Source organism: Cajanus cajan, chromosome 6, assembly GCF_000230855.2.
Source record: "Cajanus cajan strain Asha chromosome 6, NIPB_CcT2T_4, whole genome shotgun sequence".
Classification (NCBI taxonomy): domain Eukaryota; kingdom Viridiplantae; phylum Streptophyta; class Magnoliopsida; order Fabales; family Fabaceae; genus Cajanus; species Cajanus cajan.
The window spans coordinates 34,432,555-34,455,986 of NC_138522.1; the positions used below are offsets into that span (position 1 = coordinate 34,432,555).

General features: G+C 33.6%; 1 protein-coding gene across 5 annotated transcripts; it reads left to right on the forward strand.

Moving 5' to 3' along the window:
* Window positions 1-9,753: 9,753 nt before the first annotated feature.
* On the forward strand, window positions 9,754-16,466 carry LOC109808240 (polyadenylate-binding protein-interacting protein 12). Of its 5 annotated transcripts, XR_014434647.1 has the most exons (13): window positions 9,754-9,903; window positions 10,004-10,066; window positions 10,138-10,705; window positions 10,810-10,920; window positions 11,027-11,071; window positions 11,167-11,239; window positions 11,323-11,435; window positions 11,545-11,604; window positions 11,722-11,769; window positions 11,939-12,007; window positions 13,071-13,596; window positions 15,893-15,954; window positions 16,058-16,466. XR_014434647.1 is itself a non-coding variant. In XM_020371141.3 (12 exons), exons 3-12 carry the CDS (start codon window positions 10,205-10,207, stop codon window positions 16,113-16,115), a joined length of 1,140 nt encoding a protein of 379 aa, XP_020226730.1. In that variant the 5' UTR covers window positions 9,755-9,903; window positions 10,004-10,066; window positions 10,138-10,204; the 3' UTR covers window positions 16,116-16,466. The 5 variants fall into 5 exon arrangements, 3 of the variants coding, with proteins under 3 accessions (XP_082933069.1, XP_020226730.1, XP_020226731.1); XR_014434648.1 differs by lacking the exon at window positions 11,722-11,769; XM_020371141.3 differs by lacking the exon at window positions 13,071-13,596 and having other exon boundaries at window positions 9,755-9,903.
* Window positions 16,467-23,432: the final 6,966 nt, after the last annotated feature.

Genomic DNA, 23,432 nt, shown 5'->3' on the forward strand with positions numbered 1-23,432 from the left:
GGAGTGCTTGTGACCTGGGTGGTCTAAAATACTCAAGACCTGGAGAGGTCGAGAATACATGGACTAGGAGTGGTTTTGACCTGGGTGGTCCATAATACTCACTACGAGCCTGAAGAGACTGGTTAAAGAATACTAGCGCTGGTGAGTGAAGCTGGCGGGCCAAGAGTGGTCGATAATATTTGGAGCAGGAGTGGTTCTGACCTAGGTGGTCCATAATACTCAATGCTAGCCTAAAAAGGCTGATAAGAAGATACTAGCATTGATGAGTGAAGTCAACGGGCCAGAAGTGGTCAATAATACTTATGTACTTCATTGAAAATCTAGTGGAACCCTTCATTTGAAGGAGACTGGATGTAGCTCAGTTTGAGCGAACCAGTATAAAAATACTTGCACTATTTTATTAAACTTTAGATTCACTTTCACGTAACTGATTTAACCTACTGAAAACTTCGTCCATCGTTTATCATTTGTTACATCTATCTTTAGACGAAAACCACACATGTTTAATTTACTATCATAAAGGATGGCTTGTGGTTAAGAAGCATTTTCTCTAAGCAGACAATGAAATTCCAAAACGAAGAATCACTTTGTTAAACTAAACCTAGGTAGTTTTTTTTTATTTAACATTTACTAACATCATCTTACAGGATGAAAGAAAGTCTTCTTGAGAAAAGTTTTAAAATTCCTTCGTACACACACACACATATTCAACCCCCCTTCTACGTGTTTCATGTCTAACTCCATGCCTCCTTGGCATACTTCACACTATCATAAAAATACTTATCAAGGAACATACCCTTGAGGCATTCCCAACCCACCACCTTATCCCTAGCCTCCAACATCTACTAGGTACCCCTTCATTAGTGCTCAGCCTCCCCAATCAACATATAGACAAAATAAGTCAATTTCCTCTCCTTGGGGTATCCTATCACCCAAAATATATTCTCCACCTCAAAAATCCATTGGTTAACCACCTATAAATCAACCTCACCCTTGAATTGGGGAGGATTACACTTCCTAAACTCAGCCAAGTCTTTGTACTCCTAAGACACCACCAATCTGGTTGCTTCAATTGTAGCCTAATTTGCTTCCATTTGAGCAAAATTGGCATTCTACTAGACCATAACCATAACCATTATCTCCATGGCTTTGGCTAACTAGTCAAATTATGGTCTAACCATCTTATGTAGAAATCAAATACCCATAAGCAACACTATTCAACAACACCAAACAATATTCATAACATAAACATAATGGATCAACCCCATAAAATTCCGAAAAGACTTGACTGACTCTAATACCATAAAAGTCTAATGACTTGACAAGTCTCTATACTTTACAGGTTAACAATCTAAGTAGCAAAAAACATAAATCTAATTACCTAGGATTTATCAAGAAAATAATCATTGGATATATATGCAATAATATGTGTGTGTGTGGGGAAAATAATCTACTAAAATCATTAAGGTTCCTAAATGGAACTTTATGAGATTTTGAGGTAAGCATACTAAGTCACTATAGTATAGGAATTAAATACAGAGGTTATCGAACCTTAGGGACTTGAAAGATACTTATAATTTATGATATACTAGTAAAAGCTTGAGATAAAAAGATTCACAAATAGTATAAATATGATGTTGTTCATATCTAAATATTATAATTATAAACAGATAACAACATAGCAGTAGTAAAATTGAAAGATAACAATGTGAAAAGCTGTTGGGATTGAGTTTCATCAATATCACCCTTATGTTCTCCTAAGATCATCTATATACGATTTATATTATCTAATGTTATTGAGTTCAATAAGGTCATTCCAAATCAATCCCTTACATTTAGAAATTCTAAGGAGTCTAACTTAATAAATGATTTCTCTATTTATCAAATTAGAAATCTTGCATTAAGTTTAATAACTTGTTTAACTATTAACTCCAAACCTATTCATAGTCTTTAGAGTTGTTAGGTGATTTGATTCAAAACTAGATTTAGAAAATGTTTTCCAACCAAAATCCAAATCAAAGATCAAAGATGAGTGATCAAGTCACCTTAGCATTAAAAACATAATCAAAATCACTAACATTGAATAACAGATTATCATATATATATATATATATATATATATATATATATATATATATATATATATATATATATATATCAAAAGGAGTACATAAGAGTTTGATGGATTGTTCAACCCCAACAAAAGGAAAAGTTAGCCAGTCATGGTGATGAAAGTTAATCCAAAATACATGGAGAAGGTGTAAAATAAAGATCCTACAACCCCTGTTCCTAGCTGATTCTGGGAATCCTTGCTTGCTCCCTATTTTTCGCGTAAGTCTTCGTGGTTCTCTCCATGTTTTTCTCCTTCCAAATCCTTATATATGTGCAACAAAATAAAATAGAGTATGGAGGAGAAAGAGTAAATCGCTCAATCCTTTCTAAACAACTAAGTGGTTTAAAGAATTCTTCATGGTAAAGCAACTTCAATGGATGAACCCTTTTGAATCTGCTGAGCCCCTAGGAAACCAAAAATCTGCACCCCTCTCGAGCCAATTTTCTTAGCTCTTTCAAAATGGCTAAGCAATTTAACCTCTACTTCAAATCTTGCTCTCTGCCTCTGAAAGGCTCAACCCTCTTGAAATGACTTAACCCTTTGAAAAGGGGTTAGCCCTTTCAAAAAGGCTTAGTTATTTTCCAAACACCTAATTGGATTGAATTTTTTTTTAGACTTTGGATCTTCATTAAATCCTACAGGATATAAAACAAGAGTTTAAGTAAAATTCCATCAACTCTTTATAAACTAACTAATTTACACAACTCTTTTGAATTTTGTAATAGTTTAGGGTAAAACAAATTTCTTTCAAAACTAATTAGATAAGTGTCAAAAAAGTTAAGCCATTTAAGTAAAATTGACACTTATCAAAACTATAACACAATCATGTACATACACACACTCGCACACACAATAATCCAACTAAAAGCATAAACCTAGATTGTTAGTCAAGCAACAACTACATCATAGTAGCCTAACAACCTATGCCATCCTCCAACATGGCTCTCAAAATGCACTCAACTTCTAGCCTATTCCTACCCTTCTCCCATAAAAAAATATGATCATTATAATCCAAATACAAAGAAAATGCAAGGGTAAGCTTAGATTCAAAAGGAACAACATAGTATAGAAGTATTCAACTAACTATACAACAACTTCAACAACTCAACATTCCAGAACAACCTAAGCCTCAACTTAACAACATAGATCAATATACCAATACAATTTTACAACTTAACAACATGGCAACACTTCAACTCACAACACAATCGTACAAATTATCAACATATCAACTTAACGTATAAACAATACAACTTATTAGTCACAACATATGCACAACACAACAACTATATGAGTTGTCATGCATTTCAACTAAGAGATCTCTTACAACACAAATGAGTATTCTAAGTGGCTTGACCTTACCAAACCAACTTAATAATGCAATCTTTTTGGGTTTGCTTGATCAACAATAATTTGAATATCAATCCATAACACAATATGGTTTATCGAATTTTGCCACTTGACTTAAGAAAGTCTAGTATCCTTGTCAGAGATAGAAAAACTGAGGAGTGAGCCTAACACGACCTTAACATGCACAACTAAGCCTATATGAAATTAACTCATTGATTACCTCTAAATATTATGCCTCTTTTAGTACCAAGTTAGGGATTTTGGCCTCCAACCTTGTATGTTACTTAGTTACTTCATACATGTATGACTCGACCTTGCCCTCATATGATTCTACATTGGTAACTTAATCAATATGGCTCAACTTGACCCCCATACTGTATCAACTAAGGGGCCTAAAGGAGACTCAATACTCTATTTCAAGATACAACTATACTTAAGAAGTTTTTTCAACAAATGGACTTGTAGAGCACCACAACACCATGTCCTCACAATAGGTGATGGAAGAGCATGGACCAAGGGTCCAACCATTAGAGCTATGGCCAGGAGATTACTTGAAGATTTGATTGCTTCAAAGCTTGGTGGGCTTGGTGGGCCTAGGGTGCTCTTCACATGGGCTTTACAGTGACCACCATGTTATTATCTTTAATGAGTAGTATAGGGTTTACATTTCTTAGTCTTGTATTTTGGACCACTTAAAATAGGATTTTTAGGCCTTAGGCTTCATGGGCCTATTTTTGGGCTTTATGGGCCTTAGGGATTTTGGTACCCAATATTGGGCTCATTTTGCTTCTTTTATTATTTCATATTGATTGTATTTGATTGGCCATTGTATTTAGGCCATTAGAGTAGGAGTATTGAAGGAATACCAAAATAAGTCAAGAAGTTAAAATCTAGGTTTCATTTAGTAGTCATTTGAGATGCATTTTGGTCACATGTTTTAAGCCAAGCGTGGTTGAACATGTGCACGTCCAAATACATCCTAAATGTTTCCTAAATAACATTTAGATGCATGGAGTCCCTAGTTTCACGGTGATGCACATGGTGACCAAGGATTTGGATTCAAATTTCATTTGAAATTTGAATTCTTGGCGCCAATTGTGTACTTGTGAAATTGGTGCCACTTAGCTTGCTTTTGGAACTATAAATGGTTCCTTCCTTCATTTTGAAATCACTTTTGACATATATGAGAATTTTGAACTTTCATCTTCAGCCATTCTCTCCCAAAAGTCACCGAGAGTGCATAGCTTAGCCTTAGGAATCCTAGTGTTCTAAGCTTGGCCATGAGCTTTCTTTTGTGAACCTTGCTAGAATACTTCCTTCTTAGCTTAGGTTCTCTCAAATTCATCTTCAATTCTAGATCATCAATCCGGAATCAAGTTTCAAGGAAGAAGATCGTGATTCTTGGAGAAGGAAAAGGAAGAATCTCATTCACTTCACTTGCCTACTCCATCAATAGGATATTCACCTTTTTAAAACAACACCTCTCCTTTAGTCCTAAGTCAATCAAAATAGTGCAACTACATGCATTAAGCATTCATAACATAGTTACTTTCAATCTTACACTTTATATAACTCTACTAAAACTTAACTTTTAATTGTAAGCAACTTAAACATCATTATACATAAGCCCAAATCAATGTTTAATGAACTAGAATCATATATCAATATACATCATACGAGTACTTCAATTTAGTCAACACATGCTTAAAACTTAATCAAATAAAAATCAATTTTTTCATGTGGTAACCCAACCTCAACATCATTAAGGCAAAGAGCCTCTAGCTCCCCCACACCTGGTACCATTTCACTCGTGTCTAATGCGGATTAGGTAATGAACTTTTGTATTAATCATGCTTGGCGTAACTAGACCTACGCCCAACCTTACTTAGGCAAAGCCTTTGTCTAACCCACACTTGATGCCATTTAGCTTGTGTCCGATGTTGTCTAGGCAAAGAGCTACTACCCTTATCACGCCTAATGTCATTCAAACTAAGGCTCGATGTCACCAAGTCAGAGAGCCTTCAAAGTAATCATGTCTAATGCTCTTCAACCTAGATTTGATGTGACCAAGTCAAAGAGCTCTCCTCTAACTCATGCTCAATGCTACCAATTTCACACTTGGTGTTAGTGAGACAGAGAACCTTTAACTTGCATCACGCTCGATGCCATGAATTTGTGCTTGCTGTGATAGTAATTTTTGCAATTGGCAGAATCAAGATTTTAGCTCTCTTTACCTAAAATTCAGTCCAAAGCAAAATGAAACACTAGAAAGTGCAACCATTCATCATAATCAACTCATATACATCATAAATTCCAACATGCACCCCACCAATAGCTTAAAGTATAACATTTTCATCTTCTTAAAAAAAACATTTAAAAACTCAACTCAAGAAAATTCCATTTCAAAATCAACCATCACAACCATGAAAGTTCATAATTCAAGCAAGGATTCAACAAACAATTCAACAACGAAAATCCAAGAGCTTTGTTAGGTCAAAAGACAATCTTAGATTCTTCAAAACTTTCAAGTTTTAATGATAACAAACAAAACATTTTTTTCTAAAAGGAAAATATTTTTATGAAATACAAATTAGATGAAGCATAAGACACCAACCTCTAGAGAAACGATGTGTTATTAGATGAAACATACAGTCTTACTTCATAAAATCTGTAAATGTGTATGATTTATCATAAGTAATGACTACTTTGTGCATGACTAATCAATTTCTTAACAGATTGAACAAGGAAAACTCATTAAAAATCATAAATTTGTTAAAGTGAATGAAGTCATGTTGTGCACAAGAAACAATGACAAAAGGATCATTGAAATCACAGAAAAAGTTAGTAAAAGTTTATGGAAAACATGTTCTTCACTAACACACGCCACAAAAAGTCCGTTTGGTATCCTAAAACTAATAAGTAGCCTCCTCGATCATATAAGAAATGACAATTTGGTAAAATGAAATTAATTCATGAATTTAATTCTTCAACGGACACCTTTAATCTCAAGGGACTCGTAACAAAGACAAACGAAATAAGCTTATAAGGAACTCTTAAGGTTTAGCAATGATTATCATCATCGAGGCTACTATATAAGGAACTTCAAGAACATAAAGATGAGGATTGTTGAAGAACTCTTGTACAAATTATTATTCATTCTTTTTTGTAAAGATATTGTTCTTAATTGGTTGTATTACGTCTTGTTTGTAAGACAACACAACATTTGTAAGATTTTACCTAGATATAACTATTGTTATTGGGTTGAACCTAGATAGACTTGTCTATTAAAAGAATACTCATTTGAGCCTAAAGAGACTTGTTAGTAAAAGAACACTTGGTTGAGCCTAGAGAGATTTATTTGTAAAATAATATTCTTTTTAGCCTAGAGAGGCTTGACTATAAAATAATACTTGGTTTGAAGCCTAGAAAGACTTTGTGTTGAAAGAATAGTTGGGTAGATTGCTTGAAGAGGCAATTCAAAGAACACCTAGGTTTAAGTCAAAAGTGTATTGTTGAAAGAATACTCGTATCTTTTTAAGATAGTGGAATTCAATCTAATTGGATTGAAGATTGGACATAGTCTTGGTGGTTAAGATGAACTAGTATAACAATTACTGTCTATTTCTTCTGCCTTTTCTTCTACACTCTTTTAGCAATGATTATCTTCATCGAGGCTACTATATAAGGAACTTCAAGAACATAAAGATGAAGATTGTTGAAGAACTCTTGTACAAATTATTATTCATTCTTTTTGTAAAGATATTGTTCTTAATTAGTTGTATTACATCTTGTTTGTAAGACAAAACAACATTTGTAAGATTTTACCTAGATATTACTATTTTTATTGGGTTGAACCTAGAGAGACTTGTCTATTAAAAGAATACTCATTTGAGCCTAAAGAGACTTGTTAGTAAAAGAACACTTGGTTGAGCCTAGAGAGATTTATTTGTAAAAGAATACTCATTTGAGCCTAGAGAGGCTTGATTGTAAAATAATACTTGGTGTTGAAGCCTAGAAAGACTTTGTGTTAAAATAATACTTGGGTATATTGCTTGAAGAGTCAATTCAAAGAACACTTAGGTTTGAGTCAAAAGTGCCTTGTTGAAAGAATACTCGTATCTTTTTAAGATAGTGAAATTCAATCTAATTAGATTGAAAACTGGACGTAGTCTTGGTGGTTAAGATGAATTAGAATAAAAATTAGTCTGTTTTGTCTGCCTTTTCTTCTACACTTTTTATTGCTAGTGTTACTACTTCACCAGTTGAAAAAATGAGTTTTTGATACACTATTCAACTCTCTTCTAGTATATATCTATTCTCCATAAGTTTCTCCTACCTTCGATTACCTAAAACAGAGGAAAAAGAGACAAATGAGACCCTTAGAGAAAACTCCGCACCACCACTTTATGGTCCTTGATTCTCAGCTCTAGAAGCTTTAAATCTCTACACAACTACTCAACCTCACTCAAGTTAAGGCTCTAAAACTCTTTGGGGACTCAGAATAAGAAGGAAATTTGTTTAGTTCTAGAGCTTCTCTCTCCAACTTCTTTCTAAGTTTTCTTAAGAAATTAACTTATGAAGTTTAAGTCTTAAAAAAAATCTTATATATATCTTCTCTTAAACTTGAACAACTTTGACCTCGACTCAAAATAACTCTTAACCAACTATACTAATAAGAGATCTTTAATCCTTAGAGTTATACAACTATTTAACAACTAATCACAACATCAATTAAATCAATAAAATTAACATACATAATTAAAATTCACATTGTAATAGGGCCATAAAATTTGGCTCATTTTAATTATAAGAAAAAATTGGTTTAGCCAACTTACAACCCAACTCATGGGATGATTCACCTAATTTATTTACTTATTTTCTTGGTTTTCAAATGGTAGCTTAAGTAATTATATATTTATAACATTGACTAAATTTTATATATGCTAGTTACGTATTATGATAATTAGTGTCAATTTGATATTATTTACTAATAATTGATGTCATTACTTTGATATCATAAGTTGATTAAGTTGGTTGTAATTTGTGCCTATATTTTGATATATTTTTTCTCCTATTGTTAACGTAGTTGTATTTTTGGAAAAAAAAATACAGTTGTAATTTTAAGATATAAAAATATAAGAGGTTTTTTTATTAAGTTCAATAAATTTATTTATTTATTTTTTAAAATTTAAAGTGAGTCAACTCATTTAACTCACTAATCCTATGATAGATCGGGCCAAATTCATTTTTAATATGCTCACCCAAAAATAAGTCGAATGTGTCAATCCATTTTTTGAGCAACCTATGCTAGATTGGGCTAGACCGACTCTAACAACTAGAGAGCTATTTTAAGTAATTAATTACAAAGTTTGAGGAATTTAAGAAATAAATTTACAAACAAACATGGTAGAAGCAAAGTAAGAGAAAAAAACATAGAGAAGAAAAATGTTTTAAAAATTACAAATATAAATTACTCAAAAAAAAAATAAATACAAAAAAGATATATTACCTTTATCATTAATAACTAGTGTTAAAGAGTTTTTTTTATAATATTTTTTATATTTTTATTTTTATTTTAAATAATGATAGTTAACAATGAAAAGATATAAAAATTTTAAAAATAAAATAAATATAAAAATAATTGAAGTTAAATATAAAAAGGATTAACAATGTGAGTAGTCTTGGATAAATAATTAGAAAATTTAATAAAAATTAAATAAAAAAAATACTTCAAATTATATGAGTAAAATAGTAAATAAAAATTACACATAAAAAGTATATCACTTTTATTAATAATATATACATATATATATATATATATATATATATATATATATATATAATATTAAAATATGACATGTTAGATGTTTTTCAACAAAAAAAAAAGTTATAGAAATACTTTCATTTAAATAAATCTTTTCCAAAAACTCAAAAACACAATTAAAGGAATACCTTCTAAAAGCCCCTCTCACATACTACACACATATAATATATGAATGGATATCAAATAAACTTTTGCAACCTATCATTTTCGACGTGAAAAAAGTAAAAGAAAAGGTGAGAATTTATAAATATTTGACAACAATTTTCGATAATAATTTCTCTAAATTTCATTATCCTAAAACTTTAGTTAAACAACATTGTCAAATCCATGCCAACTTTTTGTTGGATTTACCATGTATCCTTGCGATGCCCTTGCATCCAATGTATGATGGATGTCATGTGTGAATGGGCAGTTATGGAAATTAACGAAAATTTGGGTCCATTTTTATTTTATTTTATTTGTTTGATACGTTCATCATGATATTCATCATCATCAAATTGGGACGTTCTTCTCAGGAAGGTCCAAAAAGTCAGTGCAGCGAAACGGACGATTCGAAGAAAACCCTTTTCATCTCTCTCTACCATAATCCTCATCTTCCTCTTCCTCGTCAGTGACAGTAAGATAAACCTCCTTCTCTTTCACCAATTTTTCGCTTTCCTTTACATCTATAATAACATCACAATTCACAATTTTTCTCTTGTGGGGTTTTAAAGCAGTTCTACCTGGCGATCTTCTCAGTTTGATCTTTTATGAATGGAAATTTTTTAGGCAGAACTCGGGTATGTTTTCTTTTTCAAACGTGATTTTCGGGGTCAATTCTCCTTTTTGTTTAACTAATCTCTTGATACAGATTCACGGAAAAAATCTGATTGCGGAGGAATAAAAAAGACAACATTTTTATCCCTAAACGAGTGATTATGGCTGTTGCTGATAATGTTGGGGCCAAAATCGGTTCTTCCAGTCAAAATTTGGACAACAGTGTCGTGTCATCGGACTCAGGCGAGGTTGAGAAATCGAAACCTAGAACTGGGTCCATCAGCGGCGATCAGAAGCTGAACAACGGTGTATTCAACCACCAAGATAGAGTTCCTAGCACTATGACAGTGCCCAATAGCAATTATAACTACACGGTACAAATGGGTCAGATGCACTCAAATGGGGTGAACAATGATGGCTATGGGATGAATGGGGAGAGGAGTGGTGAGAATGGGAGTGAGAGTTTCAAGCGAGATATGAGGGATTTGGAGGAACTTTTGTCAAAGTTGAATCCCATGGCCGAGGAATTTGTGCCTCCATCATTAACCAATACTCATGGTTACCTAGCTGGACCTGGTGCTGGTGGTGCTGGGTTTGGTTACCCTAATAATTTTATATTGCTCAATAGTTTTGGTAATGCTAACGGTCAAACTAACAGAAGGGTATGGATGAATTGTTTTGATCTCCTTGGTTATTTATTTATTACTGATTTTCAGTACCATGTTTTCACTCTTCTTAGTATGTTGATGATGATGATGTCTTGCAGAGGAAGAATGGCTATAATCATGGGAAGCGAAGAGTGAATCATAAAATAGATATGGAGAAAAGAGAAGAGATGATTAGGAGGACTGTTTATGTGTCTGACATTGATCAACTGGTACAAATTTTCGCTTTTGTGTGGATTCTGTTGTTAATTGTTAGTCGTTACAATGTTTGCCACGTGTATTCATTCAAAGACTTATTGTTTTTTTGTTGTAATGTAGGTCACCGAAGAGCAGCTGGCTGCGCTCTTTCTTAACTGTGGCCAGGTAGAAACAGTTACAGTTCATTTACGACGTTGTTTCCTTCTCAATAGTTGTTGACTGTGTTATTGATTGAATCAACCCCACTTTCCTTGTTATAGGTTGTTGATTGCCGTGTATGTGGGGATCCTAATTCTATTCTTCGGTTTGCCTTTATTGAGTTTACAGATGAAGGTAACATGACCGGCAAATGTAGGTTGCTCATAAGCTGTAATTATTATTGACGTTTCACTGTATTAACAATGCTGTGCTTGCAGAAGGTGCAAGGGCTGCTTTGAACCTGTCTGGAACCATGCTTGGATATTATCCGTTGAGAGTGCTACCTTCAAAAACTGCTATTGCACCTGTTAATCCAACATTTTTGCCCAGGGTAATGTTTCTTTGTTAGAGGTGCCTATTACATTTAGAACATGATTGATTAGAGTGGCTGATAATGCATCTGTCTTGTCTGACCTTTCTAATGGTGCTATATTTCTCAGTCTGAAGATGAAAGGGAGATGTGTTCAAGAACAATTTATTGCACAAATATCGATAAGAAGGTAATTTACGATTTTACCTTTTCTTATTATCTCAGGAACTATTCTGTCATTTTTCACTTTTGTTTTGCTACAATTATGATTCAATTCTTCAAATTTCCTATCTTATTACTGCTGCAGCTTACTCAAGCTGATGTCAAACACTTCTTTGAATCAATTTGTGGAGAGGTTTGTAGCTTTTCATGGACCTAGGCTATATTGTTGGTTAAATTTTAAATGTCAAATGACATTTTCCATTATTTTGGTGTATCATCTGAGTTCAATGCTTGATTTTTTGTTGTTTGTTGAATTTAAGTATCACTGTAAAAATATTTTCCATCTTTTTGGTGTTATTTAGGTTCAACGGTTGAGGCTTCTTGGGGATTACCATCATTCAACCCGAATTGCTTTTGTTGAGTTCACACTGGTAATTACTCCTTAGCTTTCCAACCTTGTATGTGTATATAACATAACCCTGGTTTTCTTAGCTATTTCTTAGTATTATCTGTCCTTTTGTGAAATTATAAACCTCAGATTGAGTGCTGCCCACCGGCTTTGCAGTTATCATTTGCAATAACGATGTCCCTCCCTTCCTAAAGCTACTTACTTCGATCTATTTGTGCTTCTTATGGGTGAATTTGTGTCAATAAATGGTTTTGTCAATAAATGTTTCAATAACTCCTCATTACTCGCTAGCACTGCCCTTCTCTATGTAAGGAAAAGAATCAATAGGGAAGAGAGAAATAAATTTTTCCGATGTTAGCTTTTGCTGGAGTTTTCAAACCTTTTTGTCTTTTAGTTGTTTGATAGCAAAAGGGCATGTTTATTTACTTCTTTGTAGGAAATTTTGTTCACAAATTAAAAGGAGGCCATTCTGTCAATGTAATATTGTAATTGGTAAAATTTGGTTGTAATGGTAAATTTTGTCAAAGTAAAACTGGTTAATTGAATCTTGGCTGACTGTTAGGATCCAATTGTAAGGTATGGGACTTGAGACCCGCATTGAAAGTATGAGATTCTGGTGTTGGGTTTATAAGGCCTTGGATTCTCCAACTACACCAACTAGCTTTTGTAGTGTGATTTTGATAGATAACCCCCAATAGTTAGGTTAGTTGGTCAAAGTAATACAAGGGTTTATATTAAAAAGAAGGGGAACGTGCTTGCAGCTAATTAGGCCTATTAGGAGTGGGTTTCAGTTATAAACTGTAGACCAGTATATTTCTATAGACAGGAATAACTATAAACAGCATAGGGGACTTTTGGTGATTGAGAAAGCAGTGTAAGGAGTAGATTCAGACCTCGCAATATCTGGAGCAACATATCAGTTGGTTTGCTAGGGGCTTCTCCCTAGTTTCATTCGATAAAAATAACTTTTTTTCTCATTGTTACAATTCTAGTTCTATCAATACCCCTTAGTGCTGCACCTATGACCTACGGTAGTTATAATTGCAATCCTCTTGACGAGATCACGTGATTTTTCATGCTCCCAGCCATGGTTGTCAATCTCGAGTTACAACTCGTAATATCGTCCAAGATTACGAGTTTACAGAAGCAAAACGGGACAACTTGGAGGTAAACTTGTTTTTGAGTAAACTCGAGCAAACTCAGGTAATCTCACATGAAATCACAAGTTTACTACGAAATCCGTGAGTTTACCAAACCCCAAAATGTGCATTTCGTTAAGGGTTTCTTACCCTCTTCGTTCATTCTTTTCTTCTCTCCTTTGGCATTGTCTCCGCACTGCTTCTCCTATGCACGTCTTTCTCATTCACGTCGCTGCTCCTCCGAGTGTCATTTCGATCCGCGCCGCACCGCTTCTCCTCCGCATAGCCCTGCTTCTCCTCCACGCATCGTTCGGATCCTTGCCGCGCTGCTTCTTTTCCTCTGTGCGTCGTTCTCCGAGAATCGTAGTCACTCGTCATTGTGCTCGCAGTCGACTTGTCATTCCTCGCGCGGTCATTTTGTTTGAGTTGCATCTATGCTCCTTTGCGAGCCGCATCAACTACCAAGACGAAGGTTCTTCTCAATCTTAGCTCAATCGTGTTCTTTCTCCTTTTTTATTCTCTATCTAATATATTTTTTATCCAGTCCCATTTTTCTATGTTCTTTATCATGTCTGCGATTGGATCAAATTCTTCTGGTCTTTTTTTTTTTTAAGAACTTGTTAGTTGTGTCTTATGTGAAATTGCTACTAAACTTTGCTACTTTATCATTACAATTTACTATTTTGCTTTAATATGGAGTTGAATGGTAGTTATTATGTTATTTCTAAGTATTTTTAACATTTTTTTTATTAAGTAAACTCTTATGAGTTTACGATACGGGTTTACAATTCAAGTTTACGGAACCTCTACAAGATTATGTAAACTCTCGAGATTGACAACCTTGCTCCTAGCTGTCAATAATCCTCCTAAAAACTCGTTCTGGTGTCATAAGTGGGATTACACAATCTTAGGCTTAGGATTGGGGTATTGTGGTATAGTTGTATCAGAAAATCCCACCTTGCAGCTGAAAAATTCTTTTTTTTGAAGAAAAGGACCTACTTTATTTTGAAGACCCACCTGAAAAGAACCTTTGAGCCCTATTTACTTTTTCATTTCAACACTGTCGTGGCACTTGTTAAGCTTTTTGTGTTTGAAAAGGTGGGGGTTGGTTGAGAAGATGGCAATGGTCTTCGTTTCAAGGTTCAAAAGAGCATTAGTTGTGGCCTTGGGAGTCAGTTTTGAAGAGAAAAAGGTACGGAACTGTTGGAGCAAGAGATCTTTGGAGTTTATACTTGATAGTGCCAAAACCAACTAGAAGGTAGAGCAGAACCGAAAGAAGAGATTTTCCTTCTAGTTTTTTTCCCCCTAAAATTCCTGTATTTTCTAGGATAAGTAATTATTTTATATATCTATTATGACAATTTAAGTTAAAAAATTATTTATTCTAAAAATATTATTGTCATACTATATTTCTATATCAAAATAATTGTTTGGATATTTTAAATGTTAGTGATTTATAGGTTATTTGTCTTTTATATATATAAAATTTTATTTGATTTTAGGTAGGATCTTACAATCCATGTTACAGCTACATGATTTATGTGTTCCGCACTTTTGCTTCCCTTTCCAATCCTAGGTAGGATCTTGATTTTGACTACCCCTTGGTAACACCTATCTGTTGGGCAAAGATATCAAATGGCTTTAGGTGGCGAATCCTCTTTGAAAACATTCAAACTCACGTTTTCCTTCTCCATCCATGGAATGCATGTGAGAGAAGGATGTTGCATGCATTATGCCCATGGAATGTGCACTGGAATCACTATAATTTTGGCCTTACTAAGTAAATTAGTTGCTTGTCTCTACTCTCTATAGTCACTTGTTTTAAGCAGAAGTTTGTAGGTGGAAAATCCACTCCGTTGATATGGCAGGCATAGGACATAGCTAGGGCTCTAAGGTGTAATTAGAGTTACGAGAGCATAGGAAAATTGATGTGTATGGGAAGGTTCTAAGAGGCAGTTGATAGTCTTTGATCTGTTGTTTTTTTAGTATGTTTTTCACCTTTTAGAAATCCAAATGAATAAATACAGTTTTTGATGCTCCGTTACTCATTTCAATTTGCATGTATTGTTCCCTAGTATGATGCTTCAGTGATCTTGTTGTCAAGAGATGCATATCTGTGGATGCTTTTGCAACTGTAGCCAGTGAAGGGTAGTGCAAGACAATATCAATTTGCTTTAATTTTTTATTCTTTTTGATGGGGGCTAACTTTGGTTCATGAAAGGGTAGTTTTTTCCCCCCTTACTTAGGCTTGCTAAAACCAAGGTATAATGGGATTTTCACATGATAGTGACTTCTGGTTCAACAATGTTTATCTTTCATTATAGTCATCCGTGCCAAGGCTTCCTTGGTTTGAATTGGTGGCACTATTAAGCTTGTTGGACTCTGATCACTTTTGCCCTACAAATTATTTTTAATGCGATGAAGCTCTCACACAATAAGATGATGCCCCATGTACTTTGTGTGTGGCTCAGTGAGTTTTAAAATTATCTCCATGTATGATACATCTGTGAATTTGGTTTTGTTCTCTTAAACTGGTGTAATCCCGAACTTCACTCCCCTAGTAAAATGCCATAATGCAAGAAGGCTTTAAATGATTGAGTTCTGTGTCTTTGAATTGATCATTTGTTTTCCTTTTTCTTTTAAGAATTATATGTTATGCTTACATGTAAGTATCAACAATTGTCTCCAAATATATTTTGACTGTTGTTTGTTATGCCATGCCTTTTCTTTTTTGGTTATCTGAGATTTTATTTTCCTCATTCTTTCAGGCTGAGAGTGCAATTGCAGCTCTAAGCTGTAGTGGGGTGATTTTGGGTTCACTGCCCATAAGGTTGGATTCATAGATTTATTTATCTTTGATTTCAACTGTGCTAAAAACTTTAGGAACTCTTTTATGTCATTTCAAACATTCTTATGTCTGGTCTGGCATGCAGGGTAAGTCCATCAAAGACACCAGTTCGGTCGCGTGCTCCTCGTACTTCTATGCACTGAATCAACTCTCCATGTTTCTGGGGTTGATTGCTGCTCTGAGATATATTTACATATATACATACATAGAAACAGATATGTTCTAAGGAACATGTGGCATTTAGTTGGTACTTTTGTTCTCGTGTCTTGCAGTATGGTTAACTTTGCTTCCCCTTGGGGATTATGGGTTCTTTGTTTAGCTTGTAGAGTCGGATCGAACTTCGAGGATCTTGATGGCTTAATTTATGATGCACCATGTGATGTGTTGATCTTGCAAGGAGAGAATTTTATGGTTGGATGTTTCTAACATCCGGAATTTATTTTAAGAAACATGTTACAAAGCCTTCGTTAGTCATGATCATGGATATTTGTTTTGATCTTTCTCGTATTCCATATGGAATAGTGGCTGACTCTGTTAGTGTTACGTGTAGTTTAACACCTTTATTTGTCTGCTATTTGTTGTTTTAATTGTGTTTGACATTTTGCATGTTCAACAGTTATAGCATTGTTTGCTACAGCTGTGTTTTTTCCACCAACCCTTCGTTGGGGGCAGAGATTTGGACTCGGGTGGAAGCTACCTTTTTTTTTTTGGGGGAATAATTCCAAACCACCAAACCAATGATCATTTGATATTGAACTTGGAGGAATAGTCGCAATGTGCACAGTAAAACAATTTCTAGGTTACTATCATTCTATAATATTACTTAACATTTATAAAGGTTACATTTATATCATTTTTGAAAGAATGACTTTTTAAATTACAGTTAAGACTTTCTTAAAAAAAAAAAAGAAGAAGAAAAGACATATATTGCTCATTTCATTAAAAATGCTTTTTTTTAAGATTTTTTTTTTATTAATAAGAAATACAATATCTGCAACAAACATCTCTATCATATAAAACAAAAATAATTTGTTAGTAAGAAATTTTTTTTTATTAGCAACAAGGGTTGAACCCTTGTTGAACTTAAGAAAATAATTTATACAAACATCTCTAAAATTTGAGAAAATTAAATAACAAGGTTTACAAAGTTGTGTTTTTCAATAAATTAGTGTTTAAAAAGTGTTTTGCATATCTCAATTTTTTTAGTCATCCTTTAAATTTTATATTTGGTTTAAATATATCTTTTTGGCTCTATAATATATTTGTTTTTTTTTTTAACATTTGGTTTCTCTTTTTTTTTCTTCTACAATTATTTTATTTACTGTTTTGTATGATGCGTCTGTTAAATGAATATTCTTTCAAGTGAATTTAACTTGCTTAATGTTTTACACGTCATGCGTAAAAAATGAGAAAGTAATGACATGTAGGAAAAAATGCAAATAAAAATTGTAGGGATCTAAAGATTTTTAGGGACAAAAAATGATAAATATGTACTCTTTTAAGACCTAGACCTATATATAAGAAGAAAAAAAACTCATTTCACAAATTAACTAAAATACTTCAATGCATTTAGTTTTTATGATTTCATATAAAATATGTACTATATTTATTGAGATATCTTTAATTATATTTATCGCTGATAATGCTCTCATTTATTGTAGAATGGGTACGTCGAAATTAAGAACATTAAATAAAGTTGAGTTGATTGAAATTTTTTTATATTTGAGTACAAAAAATTTAATAACTATTTTGCTTATACTCCCTCTAAACAAAAAAAGAATGTTTAAAATTTTTGGATTGAAATTAATCAAATTTCAACAAAGTCAATTTTATTTAATGATCTTAATCCAAAAATGCTCCTAAAATAATAAAAGGGAGCATTATCTACAATAAATGTGATAAAAAAATATTTTAGAAAATGTAGTATATATTATATATGAAATTGTGAAAATTAAATACACTTAATTAATTTTCTTAATATATATGAAATTAAGTTATTTTTGTTTAAGCATAGGTTTAGGGAGAGTAGTAATATATTAGATAGACAAAAAAAAAAAAAAAACAAAAAAAAAGTATTTGTATTCCAATATTCATATTACCAAAGACCACGGTACTCTTCTTGTTGAGGAGGCCCAGTAACCCAGTTTGCCGTAGCCCCATATTGAGTGTTCCAATTAGGACACCAGAATCTGACATTGAAGTCATCGCCTAAAGCCCTGAATCAATTTATTCAATATGAAGAAAATCCCAACAAGCACAATTCAACCCCCTTTGTGTCTCATCACCTTACCAAGAATTTCACTTCCACATGATTGCATCAATAGGTAGTCCTTTTGATAAATTGGATTCTACCCCTACCTTCATAAGAAAACCTTTATTATTTGTATGCCTATTGTCTACATGTTAATATCCAGTTTGTTTATGTTAAAAATAAATACACTTCACCTTTTAATGTAATTTCTTATTCCTTTTTTTATCTTTTTTGTCAAACCCTGCAGGACCTAGTGGCCGCATACAATTATTTTACAATTCATTCAAGCGGATAACTTATGAAGTATACGTTTTTGTTTATGCAATTAATTTGCATGAAAATATTACGTGAACATTGATTTCTAGGAATGTAAATATTAAAGAGTATCCGTAATTATTAAAATTGATTAAAAATACATTATATAGAAACAATTATCACGATGAAAATAAAAATAACTAAAATTTATTTTCAACGTAAGCTCTTCCTTCACTCTGTAATACGGAAACACCTTGAGGTATGTACGTAAGCATGCATACGGAACCACTTGAGGTATGTTTTGTATGAATAATTTGAGTGGAGAATCAAAAGTTATCTGTTGTTTGATTGAAAATGACTTTAATTTGTGTGTTTTATTTTAACGGGCAAAAATATAGTGATGATTAAGGTTTATCATTTGTTGGTCAAACAAAAACTATTCGCCTTAGTCATGAAATTAATTTTTCTTTCTTGAAAAGAAAAATTCACAATAAAATTAAACTACATGATCATTAAGTGATTAATTATATCATTTGTAGGTATCTTCATTCCATTAATCCACCAAAGTACGAAGGTTGTGATGTTTCAAACGATGAAGATACTGAAGTCATGTTTGACGCTTTTCAAAGCCAGTTTAATAACATCATGATCAAGTTATATTTTGAACTTGATATTGTTGGTCCTTCAACTCCTTTGGCTAATGTAATTACAAATGAGACTAACCCAAATGTTAACACTAGATCAACTCATTATAAACACAATGTCCCCGTTATTGAAGAACACTTGCATGTCATTCAAAGTGAAGATCAGATAGATAAAAATATTTCTCCCCTTCAAAATCATCTAGATTCAAATGTTAAACTTACACCCAACTTTAGTGATGATGATGGGAAGGTACATGAGGAAACACACATTCTTGATGGTAACTCATCCAACACAAATGTTGAAGGTGATTTTGATGCAAATCTTAACCCTATGACAAATGTTCAATCTTCATTTGACACAACACCTCCTACTAATAACAAACAAAGTAATGATTTTTTTGTCAATATTATTTTGTAGTATATGTATTGTCAAAATAATTCATTTAACATGCCTTATTTGTCTTGTAGGGAAAATTGCAACCCCGTTTTGGAATTTGGTATCACATTACACATACATTGATTGGTCCCACCCTGATTAAGAGACATGATTTACTTGTTTAGATGTCCCTAGTTCATGGCATGTGGGGGAAGAACTGTATGTTGGATTGAGATTTCACACTAAGGTTGATGTGAAAATGGTTGTAAAACATTATTCAACAAATGTATATCATACTTTTTGTATCATTGAATCTGGTTTAAAGGTTTTGTCCTTAAAGTGTCCAAACAACAATGATGATTTTCCTTGGAAGATAAGAGCAATAATGCCAAGTAGGTTGAATAATAAATGGGTCATCAAGAAATGCGATGGTTGACACACATGCATTAATGCAATGTGAAGTCAGCGGAAAAACACATAGAAGGAGGGCTTGAATATGTGTTTGTGAGTACGAAGAAATTTTAAAATCATTTTTGCAAGAGAAGTTTTCTTAGTCCAATGCACTTTTAAATACAAGACTGTTATGCAGAATTTTCTTAACACAGTGTCACTACGTCTGAACGATTTATCGACTGCTGAAGGAAAATGTTTCATATAACAATAATGATTAAGGTTCTTGCATTTTCCTTTTCAACATAGTTTCATTTAAAGATAAGCAGTAGATAAAACTTTTCAGTATAATATATTTGTTAAACAAAATTTGCGTCTTCGTCTGAAAAATGGTTTTAATGAAGAATAGACAGTAGACGAAGTTTTTAACATGATTTGTCAATTAAGAAAAGTTTACGTCTGAAATATAAATAAAACACTGCAATCATTTTTATATTGGTTCACTTAGACTGAGCTACGTCCAGTCTCCTTCAACCGATGGATTCCACTAAATATGTAATTAAGTACAAAAGTATTGTCGACCACTTCTGGCCCGTTGACTTCACTCATCAACACTAGTATCTTCTTATCAGCCTCTTCAGGCTAGCAATGAGTATTATAGACCACCCAGGTCAAAACCACTCCTGGTCCAAGTATTCTTGACCTCTCTAGGCCTTGAGTATTCTAGACCATCCCGGTCACGGCCACTCCTAGTCACGAGTATTCTCAACCACTCCTGGTTGGCTAGCTTCACTTACCAGCTCTAGTATTCTTAAACCACTTCTGATTCCCCAAGTATTCTCGACCACTCGTGGCCCGCCAGCTTCACTCACCAGCACTAGTATATTCTTATCAGTCACTTTTGGCTAGCAGTGAGTATTATGGACCGTCCAGGTCAAAACCACTCCTGGTCCAAGTATTCTCGACCACTCCTAGCCCGCTAGCTTCACTCACCAGCGCTAGTATTCTTTAATCAGCCTCTTCAAGCTCGTAGTGAGTATTCTTTGACAAGCCCCTCCGGGCTTTACAAGTATTCTTTTCCTAGCCTCTTCAGGCTTTATCGTATTGGCTAGACAGGTTTGGTTTAAGTGTATGGTTTACTCTCATAGAGAGGATACATATATTTCTACACTCACTAAGATATGCAACCTTAGTCTTTACAATGATTGAGTGTTTGGTTTACTCTCACGGAGAGGATACATAAGTTTCTACACTCACTAAGGTTTTGTTCCTAAGGTGTACACGTTTGGAACTCCTTAGTTTACAAAGATGAATATACTATGGTACATTTGACTCTATACGCTCTGTCTCTGGCTTCGTTGCTATATGGGCTTGATATCACTTGGTTAAGCATGCAAATATGGAAGCCAACCTTTCAAGGTTTGAGATAGCGATATATATATTATCTTGTAGGATCTGCCCGTTGCAAGTGTCCGTTGAAGTTGACATAGTCGTTCATGACTAGTTTGATCCTTTCATTTAATGCACTTGATATTGCATTGAATGTTGCTTCCTGTTTTTATATAGTGCGTGTATTCTTCTCTGTCCTGTTGCCAGCAGTGTTTGACTTTATCTGAGATCTATAAATTATTTGTCTTCTTCTGGTCATGCAGCAATATAGTCGTTGTCCTTTTCTGAAAAAGTGATGCACTTTTTCTGACATATGCATGCTTTTGCTTTTGCATGCTTTTCTTCTTCTTCGTTTCTTCATTTAGATCATGCGTTTTACGTTGAGAGCTTCTGTGTGGTTGTAGACGATGCCTTGATTTGTCTCTTGAGACTTGATTCTTTAATTACTTGCGTGGCAGTCTTCGTCTTCATCTGTTGGTTCTGTGCATCTCAATCTTGACCTTTATCTTAGCACCTGAGTTTAATTCTTTGCTTTTTCTTTGATCTGGTCAGCAATGTGAATAGACAGACATTGTTTCTGTCTAGAATGTCTTTCAGTCTATGTTGTCCTTCGTCTGATGCTTGGTTGACTTCTTTCTTATCTTTGTCTCATGCTTGGTCCATTTCTTCACGTTGTACTAGATGTTGTTCTTGACACACATCCATATGATATTGGACTCATAGTCGTCTGGTGCACATATTGTATTTTGTCTATTCAATTGGCTTGAATTGTCTGGTTCTCATGATGTGTCTTGCTTTAACTATTCTTTTGACAGAGTTGACCATCTGGCTTCTTCTGATGTTCGACATTGCTTTCTTTGTTCCAGGTTTTGGCTTTTCTTCTAATACTCCAATGTCTCTTTCTAGTAGTAGTCCTCATTTGATGTTTGTTGAATGTTCTTCCATCTGTGAGAAGACCTCGTTTTGATGCTTGACTAACAATCATCTAATTCTCTTGTTTAGTTTGTATAGGCTTCGTCGATTCTTCCATTTAATGCATCTGATCTTGCATTAAATGTTTGCTTGTTGAATATGTGTTTCACGGAGTCTTTTTGTACTGTTTGTTTGCTTCTATATCTGGCATTAATCATGACCTAGATATCTCTTTACTTTCCTGGTGTTGTAGCTACAGAGGCGTTATCCTTTGCTGACTGGTAGGTGTACTTACTCTAACACATGCAGCTTTGATTTATGGATAAGCACTAGTCCTATTTTTCTCTTCTCTCTTTTTCTATTTTGATGACTTCATGTGTTCTTCTGAGAGTGTAGATGCTAGGTCTTTCTTCTTATTGTGACTCCAGACACAATCCAGCCTTCTTGGTTTTCGTCTGTACATTTGAGTCTCTGTCTGGTCAGCTTGTCATCGTCCATGGTCTTGTATCATCTGAGGCTTCATTATTCTTATGTTGGGTTTGATTTTGTTGGATCTCCTCATATGACGTCTTGTTAGCTTTTGCCCTTCATCTTGGTTTCTCGTGTCCTATTCTTTATTTCTTTTGTGGGTGTCTTCGTCTAATGTATTCCCTTTATTTGATCAGCCTTTATCCAGTGCTTAGCTCATATCTCTTGGTTCTAGTGTGGATGGTAATACATGCATATCCTTTATTCTTCAATCTTTCTGTACTTACACACTTATTAGAAATAACAACATGTATTATATTTGTCTCATTCAAAACCTTGCTAGGAATTGCTTTCATCTTCATCTGACTTAACACAATATTAGCTCTATACCACAACAAATTGGATTTTGAATTCATATTAGTTATATTTTGGGTAAGACTTCTTATTTTAATTAATAAATCTACAAATATTTCAGATGTTATTTGTATCAAATATAATTAAGTATATTGCATATCATTTATAGGTATTGGTCAAACAAGATGATTTAGTCTCAATTTCGTTAATTGAGAAAAAATTAGCGGTTAGTTTAATTATCAGGTATCATATAGGAAGCATGGAAGGCCAAATAAAAAGCAATATCAAGGGTTTCTTGAGACTGTGACGATTCATATGATCTATTGCCAAAATGGATGGATAAAATGTTTCAAGTGTGTCAAGGATTAACATGCATTCATGACACAAGTGATTATGTCTTAAATGGTGCATTAGATGTTAA